Below are 16,455 nucleotides of genomic sequence, written 5' to 3'. Positions count from 1 at the left end.
AAAATGTTTCTTTACCAAAAATAAAAATCGATTGATACATATTTACTTAATCAAAATTCGCATTAAAAAGTTTTGGTTACCGGCTATTGCTTTGTATCTTTGTATGTGTTAAAACTCCTTTTTAGTAAATTAACTTAGACTTAAACTACTTATTAGTATTTAGTTAGGCTAGATTGTAATGTTCCATTATGTATTAATAAAGTCACATGTATAAAAATTACAAAGCACTGACAAAAGATACTTAATGGCAAATATAAGTTAGTTTGTGTATATTCTTCTTGTACTTTACTCCAAGTCACTTGAGATGTACTTTGAACTGTTAATAAGTATATTTATTCACCTGTTGTCAGCTAACCGACCTACATAGCCCACTCTAAGATGTCTCACTCAAAACTATGCATGTTTTACGAACATTCCAAGTTATGACAAGTATCTAATATATTATTTGTTTATAAAGTTATAACGGAGGTTTTATGGCCCGCACTTCCTACGCACTTTTCTTTCTCCATGCCAATCGCTGTAGGCTATAACAAACTTAAGAATTAGTTATCGGCCAATTACGTAAATTGAAGCCCTGTAATCCAGTAATGGGGAAGACAAGATACGTGGCCCAAAACAATTAATATTATACGCGGAATCGAACTGGTAATACTTATGCTTCACCTAAGAGTTCTAGGCCAATAGTCAAATTCGTGGTTAAAGATAAAAATGTGATAAAAATTAATCATGTTGTTACCTTAATATGTAGGGAGCTTGCGAAAAGGAGGACGATGACGTCACGTTACTCCAAGGACTATGATAGGAGGCTTCTGACTTTATACAAATAAAATAAATAAAAATCAGTGGTGCTACAACCTTTTAAGGTCTAGGCCTCAGATTTCTGTATCTGTTTCATGATAATTTATCATGAAATAGGCAATTAGAAGTTCCGCATACAATGCTTGTTACGAGCCGTCGACTTTTTGGGTCTAAGGCTAGTCGGTTTCCTCAGATAAATAGATAGTCTACCTAAGATAATAGATAGCCTAACACTAGCTAACATAAACTATAAATTATAAAACTACTTTTACATGCATTTGTCACGCTCCTAAACAAGACTGCTATGGTTACATTAATACAAACCACAGCGGTTTTCTGTATCATTTTGACACACAAGAAAATATTAAAAAGATGCGCACATAGACAAATCTATTAGTACACAGACAGGGATCGGAACTGCGACCTCAGTGCTAAGATTCGCACACTGAAACAACAAGGCCAACACTGCTTTGACTTCATATAGGGATCGATAAAGTCAAAGTCAACATATACGAAACATGACCCGCTGTGTTCAAGAAATATCAATAGAAAAATATGCAATATTCATTAAGAATTTGACCCGATGACTTTTACTTAATATTTGATACTTGCAAATTACACAATGGCTCAATAATAAACCTGTCAGTGATCGATACAATCAAAGTTTGACCAATCGCTAAGAGAGCGTTTATAGGGACATAAACGTTTATAGAATCATAAAGTAAGGAGCTATTGTTCATCCTACGCGTCTTCGCCTGCGTAACTAATCGAGACATTCCACTTTTTGTCTTCAGCACATAATCAATTGTCACCTCCGTGAACGAAGCTCTCGATGTCCCAAACCCATTTAAAACTGGTTTCGTATGGCGTCCGAGTATCGTATTGCAAGAAAAAAGGTGATGAGTGTATGGGTTGGTAATGTCGGCACAAATAGATGACCCCCGGTTCAAAACATGGCTGGAATCGATAGACACGATTTGAAAGAAAATACACGACATCGAGTCCGCCCGTATCATGTTACAGTCAATAATTAAGATATTCGCTGTCGTCGCTTCGATTTTTTCTAGCTATTAATTTTGATATCGTGACATTATTTTACCATTATTCTAATAAGTTTTACGATTTTTGGTTGTAAAGAATATTAATTTCCAACACGCAAATATACATTCTTTACAATATATACAACATTGATAAATAGGCAACGAACGACTCAATTAAAATCTTTCCTCCAACTTTGATTTGCTGTGGGTTTCCAGTACACTTAGGCGCTGATTAAAGATTTAGGTTGGCGCCTGGTACATACCAGCGATGACCGCGGAGATGGTGCTTTCTTAAATCAACGAATAAGTATCGCAATACAGCGAAATGTTACCAAAATTAAAGACAGTCTCACCAGAAAAGTGTGAGTGATTATCCGTGTTTAAAATTAAAATCGTTGATAAAAATATTTGTTCTAAATTTGAATCTTCAAGTGAGAACTTCAGGTGCCAATTACTTCTGTATAGTAAGAGTTCCTCACAAAGTCCTCAATATCTTAAATATCAGCAGACAATTGCTTCGAGTTAGGTTTTACAAAGATCAATAAATATTTAATCCATAGAAAATTCTGTAATTGAGAATATTATCTATTCTAATATTGAACGTACGTATACCTGAAACAATTATTATTAATAAGATGTGTAAAATCGAAGAATCTAATCAATTACAAAATATTGATTGACTGAGCATTTCAAAATCAACCAGTTACAAAAGCAATTTATTGTTATGTAAAAATACCCTTTCACCTCACAAACAAGAAGAGACATTTTAGTGCAATCTATAGTCAATTAAAGTTGTGTTTATTCATCGGTCAGACGATGATTTATAGTTTCTCAGCGGGCAACCGGCGCGGCGCGTGAGCACCGAACACCGACCGCTCTTAAAATTAAAACTTTAAGCCCTGCCGCGATCTTATCCAATGATCAATTTAGATAAAACAAATATTTATACATTCGACTATGGACAGGCAAATAAAGTGATTCAGTAAATCGATTATGACTACAGTTTTTTAATCCAGTCGCTACTCATTAAAATGATTTATGATGCGATAAGAAAAAAACTGAATACAGCCTAATCATGAAGCATTCAATTATTGGTAATTGTAAGCAACAAAGGGAAATAAAAATAGCGAATAGACAAAAATATTAATTTATTCATACTCTGCGTTTGGAAGCGTAATAAATACGTTTTATATAATTCTAGCTAAAATTACATCACAAATTATACTTATACCTAACGATGGTTATTTACAATTGACTAGGGTACAATTCAGTTCTTCGAAAGATATATCATAAAAACTTTATCTATTTACATTATGTTTTATACACGTTCTCACTGATAACTATACAATATAATTTAAGCATAAGTACCTAAATCATCACAAGTTTATATACGGGAACATTTAGACTACCAGGAACTTATAAATAACATTAGAGGGAAGGTAAGGAATGTTTTCTTAATTATAACTCAAATAGGGCAATATTCGTTGACATTACAATGCAGGTACAGTAATCGTAGTATTAAATGCATCGACGGCTTATATAAAAAGACCTTTAGGTACTTGTATATAATACAAATTCGATAAATGCTGTCACACACTAGCTGTCAGCACCATTTCTTACATTTTATAATACAATGAATGAATTTGTCATTATGTTACAGAATATATATTCACAGATTATAGGTCTAACTATACAAAATAAGTCTTTCTCATATTACCAGCTCGTGTGTTTGACATAGGTATTTGTTGTGCGGGCCTCAAGGGTCGCTCTTCGCACTGATGGTTATCAATTGAGACATAGCTATGATGATGCGGCATTCGGTCGTCTGGGCGACCTTCACTACTGGCCACTGAGCAAGTCTCGTCTTCAGTGCTCCGAGCTGACACTTCAGCGCTCGCACTGGTAGAGTGCATGGGACTTGACATCATCAATATAGGCGGCGCCATCCCATACTTATACCATGGGTCGTGAGAAGTGGGAGACGCCGTATACCTCAAATTTCCATGCCTATTGAAACCTTCCCTATTCGCACATTTACTGTTATTCGCGTTATGAAGCGTCCGATTAGGCAAAGTCACATCTACATCAGGTAACCGAAAATTTAGCTTTTCCCAACAGTTCTTTTCACCCCATACGATCACTGTACACGTTTTTAGCAACACTTTGAGGTCTGGGTCTATATTTATGGCACTTAAATCTGTCGTCACAAGAAATATGATTTTTTGCCGTCTATGCCTAATGTTCACTGAGTTTATTGCACTCTGCACTGATGCTTTAGCGTCCAGCGAGTACCACTCTTGTTGTAAAAAGTTTATAGATAACACAATTATTAGTCTTTTAGAACTTTCCGCGGCACTAACTAAACTATCACCGGATCGTCTCTCGATCAACTGCAAGTCCCGATGTTGTAAACACAACGTGTGTCCCGAATTCTCGAGCTCGGAACTCACTGCACGAGTCACGAAGTCTTCGTCACGTTGATTATACACAAAGAAAGCATCGAAACGTTTATTCTTGTTGTCGTTCATGTCCCTCGGAGTTGAACTAAATACTCGAACTCCGTATCTCGAGTGCATCCATAACTTAAAGTCTTCCCTAAACATGAACAATAGGGCGCACATTAGTAAAAGTACAATAGTTATGATCAATACCGCTGCAATATATGGTATATAATTTTCTACGCCGTCATTTGATTCAATGAATAGCCGTTTTAGGTTTTCCGTTCCCGTTTCTACGGTGGTAGCCTCGGTTTTACATTCTTTAGCTACGGCGGCTATAGTTTTATTCATGGGCTGGCCGTGGGCAAAATAGCACATCATGTTTTCGGTATCCTTTGACTTTTTTATAAGCCATTGATTCAACTGAGATACATCTTTACAATCACATACCCAATTGTTACCATCTACAGAGACACGCGTGCGCGGATTGTTGTCTGTAATCACTCGCCATGGCATGTAATCAACATACCCGTTATTGTCAAGGTCCAAGAACTCAAGAGAAGGCAAATAATTAAAGGTGTCATTCTCTATTACTTTGATTTTGTTACTGCTCAGGTAAAGTTCGTTGAGATTTTGAAGCTTTGTAAATTGGGTATTTCGTAGCACTTCTAAGTTATTATTTTCTAAGTGAAGTATTCTCAGCGATTCGATCCCGTTAAATGTTTTATTCTGAATCGTATTAACGTTGCTATTGTTTAAGTAAAGAACTTCTAATTTCTTTTTCCCAATGAATACGTGATTTCCCAAGTCTTTAAGGTCGTTTCCGTCCAAGTATATTTCGGTTGCGTCCATTGGTATTTGTTCTGGCACGTGATCATAGCCGGCACTCGAACAATCTACTACGTTGGAGTTCCAGGTGAGATCGTGATAACACGTGCATTTATCTGGACAAGTCATCTTACAATCACAGGCATCGAAGTCACAACAATGGCAAAGAGTAAAACAGTGAGATTCGTACTGGCATAAAAATTCCGACGATTTGACTTCTAGTAAAAGCATATCAAATTCGCTCCGAGAATGAGTTAAAGAGCATCTCACACTTTCTAAATCCATTACTCTGGGGCGTTGCCTAGCATCACTTAATTGGTTAATTCTTTGTAACCACTCCATTGTACAATCGCATTGAATTGGATTCTCACTGATATAAAATTCAGGCAAATCCTTATCTTCCGAAACTGGCGATATCGCAAACGCACCGATATCTAACGTTGTTATTTTATTTGCATAGAGCATGACTTTATTAAGATTATATTTTTGGAGAAAAGTTCCGGGGTTTATTTTCTCTATGTGGTTGTTATTGATAGCAGCAGTTTCAATACTACTCGGAAACGAGAACTCGTCTATATTTCTTAATTTGTTAAAACTAACGTCTAACATTTTTACATTACATGTCTCTTTTACCCCATAGGTATCTTCAAGTCTTTCTATTTTATTTTCATGCATGTCTAACCATTCAAGGTTGGTAGGTATGTGGCTATAATCAAACCAAAGTAATTCGTTGTTCGACACGTTTAACCAAACAAGAGGTTGCGTGTTCGTGAATATACCCTTTAAGTCTACTAATTTATTGCCATCGAGTCCAATAGCTTTTAACTGTAAGTTCGAAGCAAAAGCGCCATCATCAATTTGATCAATGTTGTTCGAGGCCAAATTTAAAATCTGTAGAGAAGGCAAAGCAACAAATGTGTCTTTCGATATTTTTTCAATTTTATTGCCCACAAGACGTAACCCATATAAATCATCCAATCCTTCAAAGTTTGTTGTTGTCACTTTAGTTATTCTGTTCATGCCCAAGTCCAAAGAAGTTAAAAATCTAAGCGTTTTTATGGCTTCCGGTACTTCTGATAACTGGTTGCCACTCAAACCTAAGTCATGGAGCTTAGTTATATTCTCAAAGGACCGCATCTCAACTTTTGTTATTCTATTCCCATCAAGAAACAATTGATTCAAAACATATAAGTTTGAAAAATGATTTGTGTCCACCTCAATGATATTATTGTGCGCTAATGAGAGAGAATGTAGATTTTTCAAATTAGAAAATGCACCGTCTGCTATTCGCCCAATATTATTAAACTCCAAACTCAAAAATTGCAGGTTATTAAGGTCTTGAAATAGTAGGGCGTCGATTTTTGTTATTCTGTTATGGGACAAGTTTAAAACAATCAATCGAACTAAGCCGGAAAACGTGTCTCTGTTGACCCATTCACTTGTCAGTTCATTGAAAGACATGTCTAATATTTGTAACTGATCTAATCCTTCCAACAATCCAGGAGCGAGGACGCTTAAAGAGTTATTATTTAAGTATATTTGTTTAATGTCTCTTGACGACTGAAACATTTCAGGAGGCAAGCCAGTCAAGGCGTTTGTTGACAGATTAAGAATTTGCAAATCACTTAATCCGACAAAGGCGCGGTCCGCTACAGAAGATATTCTATTGTTTTGTAAAAGTAACTTTTGAAGCGCGCGTAAACTTGATAAACCATTATCTGGTAAACCACTTATTTCATTGTGTGACATATCCAGAGTTTCCAAGATAGTGTTGCAAGATTTTCCAGGAGCTGTCGGGCCGTTGCCCCAGTCAGAAAATCCCAAATTCGATATGTCTTGTAAACGGTTTTGCGTAATATTCAGCTCTTTTAAATTATACAGCGGGCAGAATATTTCAGACGGTAAAATCCAAATGTTGTTATCTCCCAGGTCTAAATATCTTAAATCCGTTAATCCTCTGAAGGAATCACGATGAAACTCCATAGACATAGCTGACCAATCCGTATTATGTGTACGAATAGTCAAGCTTCGTAGACCACTAAGCGGTGATAAGACGGCGGAGGGAACATATCTTATTTTACATGACTCTATTTTCATTTCTCTCAAGTTGTGAAATCGCGAAAGAAGTTCGGTTCCTTCCTCTTTCCTTCGGCCGACATCAAGTGAGCTTTCAAAGAGAAGAACATCAGTACAGTGGAGATCTAACGCAGTGATGCGTTGTGCTTGTGAAGTACTAAGTCCAGCTAACAGGTCCGTGGCGCCTGCGGCGGTGCGCAAAGAGCACGCAAGTTGAACCCGTGTGGGCTCACCCGCGCCGCCTGACACTCGCTGCCACTCGCACTCCTGGGGAGCCTCCGAAACTCGGCTCGTCAAAGACGCTGCACTCACACTCGAATGCACGCAGCACCATCCCACATAGCACAAAGTTAACAATCCGAGGGATAACATGTTGTATCCTCACTTAAACTGTCACAATTTATAAAGTCACTTTTTGATACCAGCACATTTCTAAGTTATATCCAGCTGCGTGCGGAAAACTTTACAAAGTTCACGTCAAACTTGTTTCGTAGTACGACTCATAACGGCTCGGGTGCGATACAAAACGCGACAGCACCACTCACGCGGAGGTCTACGGGCCGACTGAGTGACGGCGTGCATTCAGCAACTTGACCGACCGGCTGGCAGCATGCTCCCCGCACTGACGCTCCTCCCCCGACAGAGAGGTGCGATGCGTCTCGCTCGCTCCTAACAAAAGTTCACAACGGCTACAAGTTGCTCACCGCGAGATTGGCATGAACAGGAGCGCGCTTTTATAAACATGGTAGTTCTTGCTTTGTTTGTTTTGCGTTCATCATAAAATTCTATCGCATAATATTATTATGCGTAATATCGTTGCTGACATGAATGAAAATTGTGCAACCCGTATTTAATTACGAGCTCTACATCTTATAGAACATAAATTACAGACATAAAACTTTATAAAGTTAATTATAGAGTATGTTGATGGAATTATATTAAAAATTTATTTAGGTAATTTTATCTCAGTTTGTATTATAACTAATAGGGTAATAATTTCTTTAACGATTTAAATGTCAAAAAAGTTATCTTTTACACGATAGTTACATTGCTAATTTGGTGATCTGGCCTTCGTTTAAGCCTTATCAGCATTCCCACACCTTCAACACGAAAATAGATTAGTGCTTATCTATATCCGTGCAATATTTACCATTGGAGTAGGTCAGGCGACATGTTTCCTGCTGTTTCCTTTTGTCTACCTGTGACGCATTCATAGATTAAACTAATCACCGGGGTCCTGTCAAAATACGTAATGACGTCATTGGGGAGCTTAAAAAATAACTCTTTATTTAAATGCCTATTATCGGTTTGTGTGATTCTTATTAATATTTTGACCTAAAACCGATTTGAGTTTCAGCTAGCCACGTATTGGTTTCATGAAGGTAATTAATATTTCTGGAATTGAATTCGCTCAATTTAAAAAATAATTCTATTATAAATTGTTTTACAGGCTACGTTACAATTTTCCCCGCTAAAATATATACAATACACACGCGAAATTATTCCGAACTTTGCTAGCACTGGCTGCGTTTTTAATATAGTCCGTACAATGCCGCATTCATGAGGACTTCATAAAGGCTTTCGGAAAATATAAAAAGCCATTTTTAGTTCGCTCGTCGGCTAAACATAAAAAGTACCGCGTAATTATCAGATGAACGATTGGAATGCAAAAATTTCTTAAGCACCGGAACTACATTACACATTCGATTCAAATCGATCGTGAATTTCTAGTGTGTTATGTCGCCTACAAGGATTTTTACATACCATTAAATTGATATGACAATATAATGTTCAAGAAATAACTGAAAATAAAACCAGTCAACATCAGGCCAAATTAATATAACAATTTGGTAACATGATATGATTGTATCATTCGTTACTACAGCGCCATCTACCGAGCAACTCACTCAACTTACACAACATATTTTAAATTTAAGCGTGGATTATCCAAACGTAAAGCAATGTTCGAAATATGATATTTTTATTCAATAAACCTTATAAAAATTGATCTTGACTATTATTTATTTTGAATTTTAACGATGTAACATTTAGAGTTAGCAAAATTTTAAACAAATATTGTGCAATTGAAATCATTAATGTAACCCAGTGTTTGATACAATAATAATTCTTATAATAATGCAAAAATACTTCTGTCGTGTACTTTAAGGTATAGAGAAAAATTGATACGATAAATGTAAAAATAACGCACTTAATTCTAGTATATAATTCGCGAACGTTTCATGTAGGTACTAAATATTCTGTTAATTAACAATGTTTTTAGATCAAGTGATTGTGTCTGCCAGGAAGCAGTAAATCTTAAAACGAAACACTCATCTGTAGACAAGAAGACCAGCTTTGGTGACCTTTACTTGACTCAACTAGAAATTCTACTACATTAAACTTTTTTAAAAACAAATCAAAATAAACACTATCGTGTGTGGATACTGAAAATTGATATTTTTATTTGTATTACTTAAATATACAGCTGCTACAGAGGATTTATTCGGAGGACGCATTACGCAACACCAGCTTTCTTATATTGTAAGATTTGTAGTAGAGCTCCTCTCAAAGTGGTTGCCGTTAAGTGGAACCACTGAAAATATTTAATCTACTTTTTACGACCACAGCATCCTGCTTTGTTCGAGTGAGTTTTCGTACTTTGATGTTACCATAAATCAAAGAAGTCTTTTGTTTATCGTTTATCATCGTGTTGAGGTGTACGTTTTTAATCTTAATTAACTCAGTGATTTCATTCAAAATGTATTATAATGATTTGTTAGGCTTTATTTACGAAAGCAATAAGTAATATTTTTACGTATAAGTATATACAAAAGACTAGCGGAGCTCTGTCGCTACTATCACAAAGTAAATAATACTGCACAAAAACTCGACCGCACTTCCTAGTGCAATAATCACTAATGCAATTCTAAGCTACTAATATTGCTATTTTATAAATATCAAATACAACCTTTTTTAGGTCTGCGCCTCAGATTTCTGAACTTGTCATAATCATTTGTCAATCTAATAGTGCCTGACGCCGTCGACTTTTTGGGTCTAAGGCAAGCCGGTTTCCCCACGATGTTCCTTTGTTCGAGCGAATGTTACATAGACAGGAAGTCCAAGGTGCACAGACGGTGATCAAACTTACGACCTCTGGGATGAGAGTCGCATGCTGAAGCCACTAGGCCAACACTACTCTTTTATTTTATTATATTATAATATGATAAAGAAGAATGACGAATTAACTCAAAACCTACTGGGTATTTAATATTTTCCTAGAGTAATGTAGGATATAATTAATTATTATTATAAAAACGTTATAAAAAATAATATCTATTCGTACGACGGGCCAAATTTCTCATACAACGTATTATATTGTGAGATATGAAACCTCGAATCAATAAAATATACCCGCTGTATTTGTATAAAAATGCACTTTGTAAATTATTTTACCTGATCTATATTCCAGACACCTTTTGAATACTAAAACCACGTCTTTTGTTTTCTTAACAAGCAATACATTTTCTTTTGTTTCCATTATAGTCATAAATATTAATCAACGGATGCACCTCATTAAATGAGCTTTGTCATAACGGTTTAGTGTTGCCAGACTAAAGTAGATATAATATGTATATAAATACTAAGAGTACGGTTCCTGGGTCACCGGAGTGCTTTAAATATTACAGTACTTTATTTTTACTTTATAATTAATGTAAAAATAAAGTACTGTATTATGTATACCCACAACAAATTGTTGTTGAACTGTCATTTTCATACAAAGTTCTATCCACACACACCGTCCGACCTACCTTGAATCGACAGATGGCTATTACAATCCGTAGATTGGTTATTAGCTCACTATTATCAATATTTGGATATATTTGTCCGTCTCAGATGGGCAAAAATGGATTGAGATAGGTTGTTGGGTTTGGGCGTGAGAATAGTTTTCGTAGCCATCTTTAAATAAATACGTAACCATAGCAACCATATAAAGCCGTAGATAATAAAAATTTAACTGTTTTTGACAATAACTGTAATTTAATTTTCATTAACGACACCATTGATGCATCGAAAACATGTGATTTTGATCACCATAACTAACCACATTACGAGTCGAATCGATTCCCGCCAACTGTCGCCATTATTATCTGTCGATAAATGGGGACGCAAAAAACGCATCGATCTTTCTCCATTCACGGTGTCATGTGTACGAAATCCCTAAAGAGCCATAGTTGTCAAAATATTTAGTATCAGTTGTGGTAATGGCGGTTTGTAAAGCATTAAGGACCCATTGTTGTGCATTGTTGCCAAATGTGCATTATGATTATACATTTTCGATATATAGTACCTATAATTACACACATCTAAGCAGCCTTTAATCTGGACTTTAGATTTCTGCAAGAAATTCTTCTGACACACATTTCGAAATTTTTCCAATGGCAATATTCAATGTACCTAGGTATGACTTAATTTTTTTTTAATAAAACAGATAGCAAACTATCAGAAGAAACCTAAAGTTAATTGATCCCATCAATGATCACTGTCATTACCAGAGATTTTGCGAGTGCATTTGCTTTTAATAATAGTTACGCTCTCTCCTTGAAGAACCCAAAGTCGTTTGGTTTGGAATACCTAACTTCAGTGGACAGTTGGTTCCACACAGAGTTGTAGAGCGACAGACGTCGAGCTGATACGGGTTATTAGCTCGATATTAGATATTTTGCCTCTTCAGAAGGTTGGAAACCCCATATTTAATACATATAATCGCTCAAAGAATAAGTATCGGCATACAGCGTGGTAATGTTGCCAGGGTTTAAGATGCCACAGGGACCAAAGTTTTTAAATTTGTTTTATTTTCTATTTATCAATTTATAATTGTTATTCTTATTACTGTAAAGTTAAAAAAAATCGTAAATACTGTAATTTGTGTGTAGAAAATAATACCATTGACATTTTACAAAAAAATACACAATTATATTAATTCAAGTAATACATATATAAGTGAAAGAATTGTACATTGTAGACACTTATTGTTAGTAATAAATGTTATGTCTATGTCTACATACACTGCCACAGGGAAGAACTTTAATTTTCTATATAACCTTTTTAATTATTATTATTACTATGTAGGTTAAGTAGTAACTATAATATGTCTGTGCGTTAGAAACCAATATTTTATTAAAAAAGCTATTAGCACTAATAATTTCGATTATACAAAATTCATTTAGATGACAAAAAGATTCGATCTCAAGATACTTGACAAAATTCCAATTGTAATGCCATTATGATTAGCATTATTCGGTTAGGACTATCACGAGGGGCAAATTCCAGTCCACAGATAAAGCGAATTTGGCCAATTCAACAACGATTTTTTTAACAAGACATCTGTGCTGAACATGCGACTTAATCGCGTTAGTTCCGGTACAAGTTTTGTAAAGCCTCACTGCGGAATGGTTTGTTTAGGTATTTTTTGAATGATAAACTCGATTTATAGTGTTATAATCGTGGTTCCGTACTGTACGTTAATGTAAGCTGGAGCTATTCCTTAATATATTGAAGAAGAAAACAACGCTGATATACCTATAAAAAGAAATTATCAACGTAGACCAAAAATTTACACATTTGCCAATTAATTAGACATAGACAAAACACATAAAATAACAATAATCAAAGAAAAATAGAATGAGAGTATGAGAATGTGTCATGAGTGTGTGCTGTGGCTGTAAATGGCCGTGGCTCAGCATTATACTAATGAGCATAGGTTTCCACAGCGCTAGACAATATATCAACACAGACAGACAGACAGATATCAACCTCATTAGTTTATTTTAATTATTATTTGTAAGTAATTTTTAATTCAAGAAGTAGTATAGTTAAATAGTAAAAATCCAGTGCCGCTACAACCCTCTATGGATCTTGGCCTCATCCGTACCACATCAGGACATAGATAAGTAGGTGATCTGCCTTCCTTCGTTTTTTGAATGATAGACATGACGTTTTCCTCACTGTTCCTTCACTGTACTAGCAAGTGCCACATAAACAGAAAGTCCAGGGAACGGTGAAGCCACTAGACCTAGGTACACATTTACTTGAAATCAAACTTGTTTCGGAGGGTAAAAATTTTACGGAACGTCACGAAGATGTGCAACGTTTTTATCGAAGAAAAGAGAGAACAATTGAGACCGATTCAGAAATAATGAGAAAATACACACTATTGGTTTTACAATTACATTTTAGCACTTTAGACGGAAATTCTGTCGCATGACGTCTTGCGCAGTAAACACAGATTTTTATTTATATATTTTTTATATATTTAGATATTATCATTAGCACGTAAACATTGTGTAAACAGTGTGGATATACATATACTTGGAGTGATCATATACTGGTTCATTATCATTTATTGGGGCTTTTACCTTAGTAATAATTTATTTACAAAGAAGTTTCACTTCTGACATGTGTAATAAGGCAGAGACAATTGTAAACACCATCGTGTGTGATACACAGCTTTGTCTATCTAAATATGAAAAATAAAAAGCAACTACGTAGAACGTATTTCCCACAAAAGTATAATATATTATTTTAAAAGTAGACAACCTATTTTAAATAACAGCATTAAAAATAATTCGTTTTTAATATCACATTCTAAAGATAATCGTTTAAGTATCACTTTTATACATCAGAGGAACCCTAAGCCATTCGGATAGTTAAAATTTATGTTGGGATTTTAATAAATAATTATATACACAAAATGTATAAACAGTGAGCAGAAAGTTTTTATTTTCTCCCACATTTTATAGATCTGGTTAATCCGGTCGGTTTTGTCACGGACGCTTAGATGCTGCACTAAATATGAATCTTTACGCTTTTTCGTTGACATTAATCAGAAAACTCCGGGTGATTTATGTAACAACAATCCGGATCGGTGTTAAGTTTAACCGCGTCACTCGGGAGTTTAGTCTAAGTTTAAAGCTCAAGAACGTCAACAAAAGAGGCATTATGCGTTTTATAACCACAGAGAATAAACCGTTTCATAACTTTTTGAGTGACCGCTACACGTGTCGATGTTAGGAAATTATTTAAAAATGGAACAAAGGAAGCCCTTATTGAGTAGCTTTTGAAATAGTTCGTAATTTAAACTTCACGGCTGTGAATGTAAATTAGACATAACAAGTACATTTTAAGGAGAGAACTCCGTTGTTCGGTAAAAATATACAATACACTAATTGCACGCCCTTTTGTACCTCACGCCTAAAACAATGAGACTAAAGACTTATTTGGTAAGGTTTTAGTCTGCTACTTTGTTCGTACATACACAAAGTTGACTTGTACGTCATGACGAAAACGTGACAGACAGGTTTCTTCTATCAAAGTCAAGTCCTGGGTAGTAACCATTCGTAATACTCTTCTTAGACTGGGAGATATACCTGATGAAGTAGTATGCCGCCAGATGGAATAGGCTGCTTGCGAATAGGGTGCTGACTTCTAAAGAATCAGTAGGCTTTTAAGTGAATTAAGTACAATTGATGCTCAAATAATAGCATAATAAAAGTAGCAACTTAGCTAGTTTCATCTAGTTGTACATCATATGTTACGTTCTCATGAAACAAAGCTTTAATATGCAGAACATTGAAACTATTATGAAGCATTGTTGGACCCACACGACGTGTTATCTACCAATCGGTAAAGTACTGTATCAAAGTTTGGAACAAACAGGTACGCCTCGGGCAATAACAAGTTTAGATAAGTGATAAGCATAATAGCTTGGTTCAATAAAAACATGGCACATTGATTCGGACGCGTAGAACAAATGAGTGATGAAAGATTGACAGCTTGATATGACTACAATGATTGGCCATTATTAATCCGTTCATAAATATTGCAAAACTTATGTGGCAACAGCCAAGCAATACGTTTTTATAAATTATTTCTGCACTGCGATATTGACTAATAAATATAGAATCTAATATAAGATCATATAAGATGATTGGACACCTGGTGCGACAACTTCTTTAGGACGATCTTAGAGGGGAAGATACAAGGCAGGAGAGGACGAGGAAGATTGGCTTACATAGATTAAGGAAAAAGTAGAGGTCGTGACGTACCAGGAGTAGAAAACACTGACACAGAATCGCACTGAGTGGCGATTAATCCTCAGCCAAGAGCCCAGCTCTAAAATTTTATGATGATGATAATATAACATTTGAGGATTCGTTTTATATAAACCGCTTTCATTGTTCCACCAGAAGGTAAGCATAAAAGGCTTAGAAAATAGACAACAGACCTGAGCCTGCCTTCCCCTATGGATTACGGCTTATGGAACTTCAACAAGCGTGTTTTCAATCGTATCTTCAATTATTCTTTCATTTAAGTTTACTTACAACACTTTTAGTAGACGTACGTACGTCATCCATTACTCAATAGCAAACTTTGTTATGAGTAAATATGTAAAAAATGAAATAGTAGCATCAGTTGCGTCATCGTGCATATTTTTATAGGCCTTTGTCGGCAAACTTCATATCAAATGATATAATTAAAACCCGAATCAAAATATTCAAAGTCTGATGCCTATGTCAGTGACCGGTTTTGAATGAATTTTTTCAGTCTCGATTTGTGAGTTCTTGCTTTGTGGTTGAAAATTAATGATTTTTTGGTCAGTGCAGTGAGTACAATAGGCCCAGTGACAATGGTGCCCCGCTGTCGAAGATATTGACGGTAGGGACTACCTACGCTCCTTGTACTTTTGTCCCAAAGAATTTTGGTCACGTCATGGACGAAGTATATTTCATCCCATTTTAATTTTTAATTGAACTACTTCTAGAATCAAGATTCCATCATATTTTTCTATTAAAAAGTATAATCATTCTAGCTATTCATTAAAGGCAATCTTCATATAAGAGTAGGTACAAGAAGACTTAGGAAAAAGCATAGAGGAGGCGTAATAAAATGTCTATTGTCTACTTACAAAATATTTATTAAGACTGGAATAGTGTTTTTCACTTCTATTTGGTTTCGAAACGATTACAAACCTAGTCCTTTTATATTCTAAATTCAAATGACTTTTAAAACCTAACACATTTATCGCTTTCCATACTAGACCACCGACCACTAAATAGGGGTGGTCCAAGGACTGTTATGACCACATTACAATTTAAGCCAGAAGGTCTTTGTAAACAGGCTCATTGTGACCTCACATTGTCGTTAGATTTATGGCGCTCCAATATAATTTCATTAGTATTAACGGTGTTTATAAATGTATGACCACAATTCGATTG

General features: G+C 35.4%; 1 protein-coding gene across 1 annotated transcript; it reads right to left on the bottom strand.

The window, feature by feature from the left end:
• Positions 1 to 2,994: 2,994 nt before the first annotated feature.
• On the bottom strand, positions 2,995 to 7,753 carry LOC110999315 (toll-like receptor 6). Its single transcript, XM_022268323.2, has one exon. The coding sequence runs from the start codon at positions 7,550 to 7,552 to the stop codon at positions 3,527 to 3,529; it is 4,026 nt and encodes a 1,341-aa protein (XP_022124015.2). The 5' UTR covers positions 7,553 to 7,753; the 3' UTR covers positions 2,995 to 3,526.
• Between the last annotated feature and the right edge of the window lie 8,702 nt (positions 7,754 to 16,455).

This window comes from Pieris rapae, chromosome 3 (genome assembly GCF_905147795.1).
Source record: "Pieris rapae chromosome 3, ilPieRapa1.1, whole genome shotgun sequence".
NCBI lineage: Eukaryota > Metazoa > Arthropoda > Insecta > Lepidoptera > Pieridae > Pieris > Pieris rapae.
The sequence above is the reverse complement of the archived record's forward strand: the minus strand, read 5'-3'. Positions and strand labels throughout refer to the sequence as shown.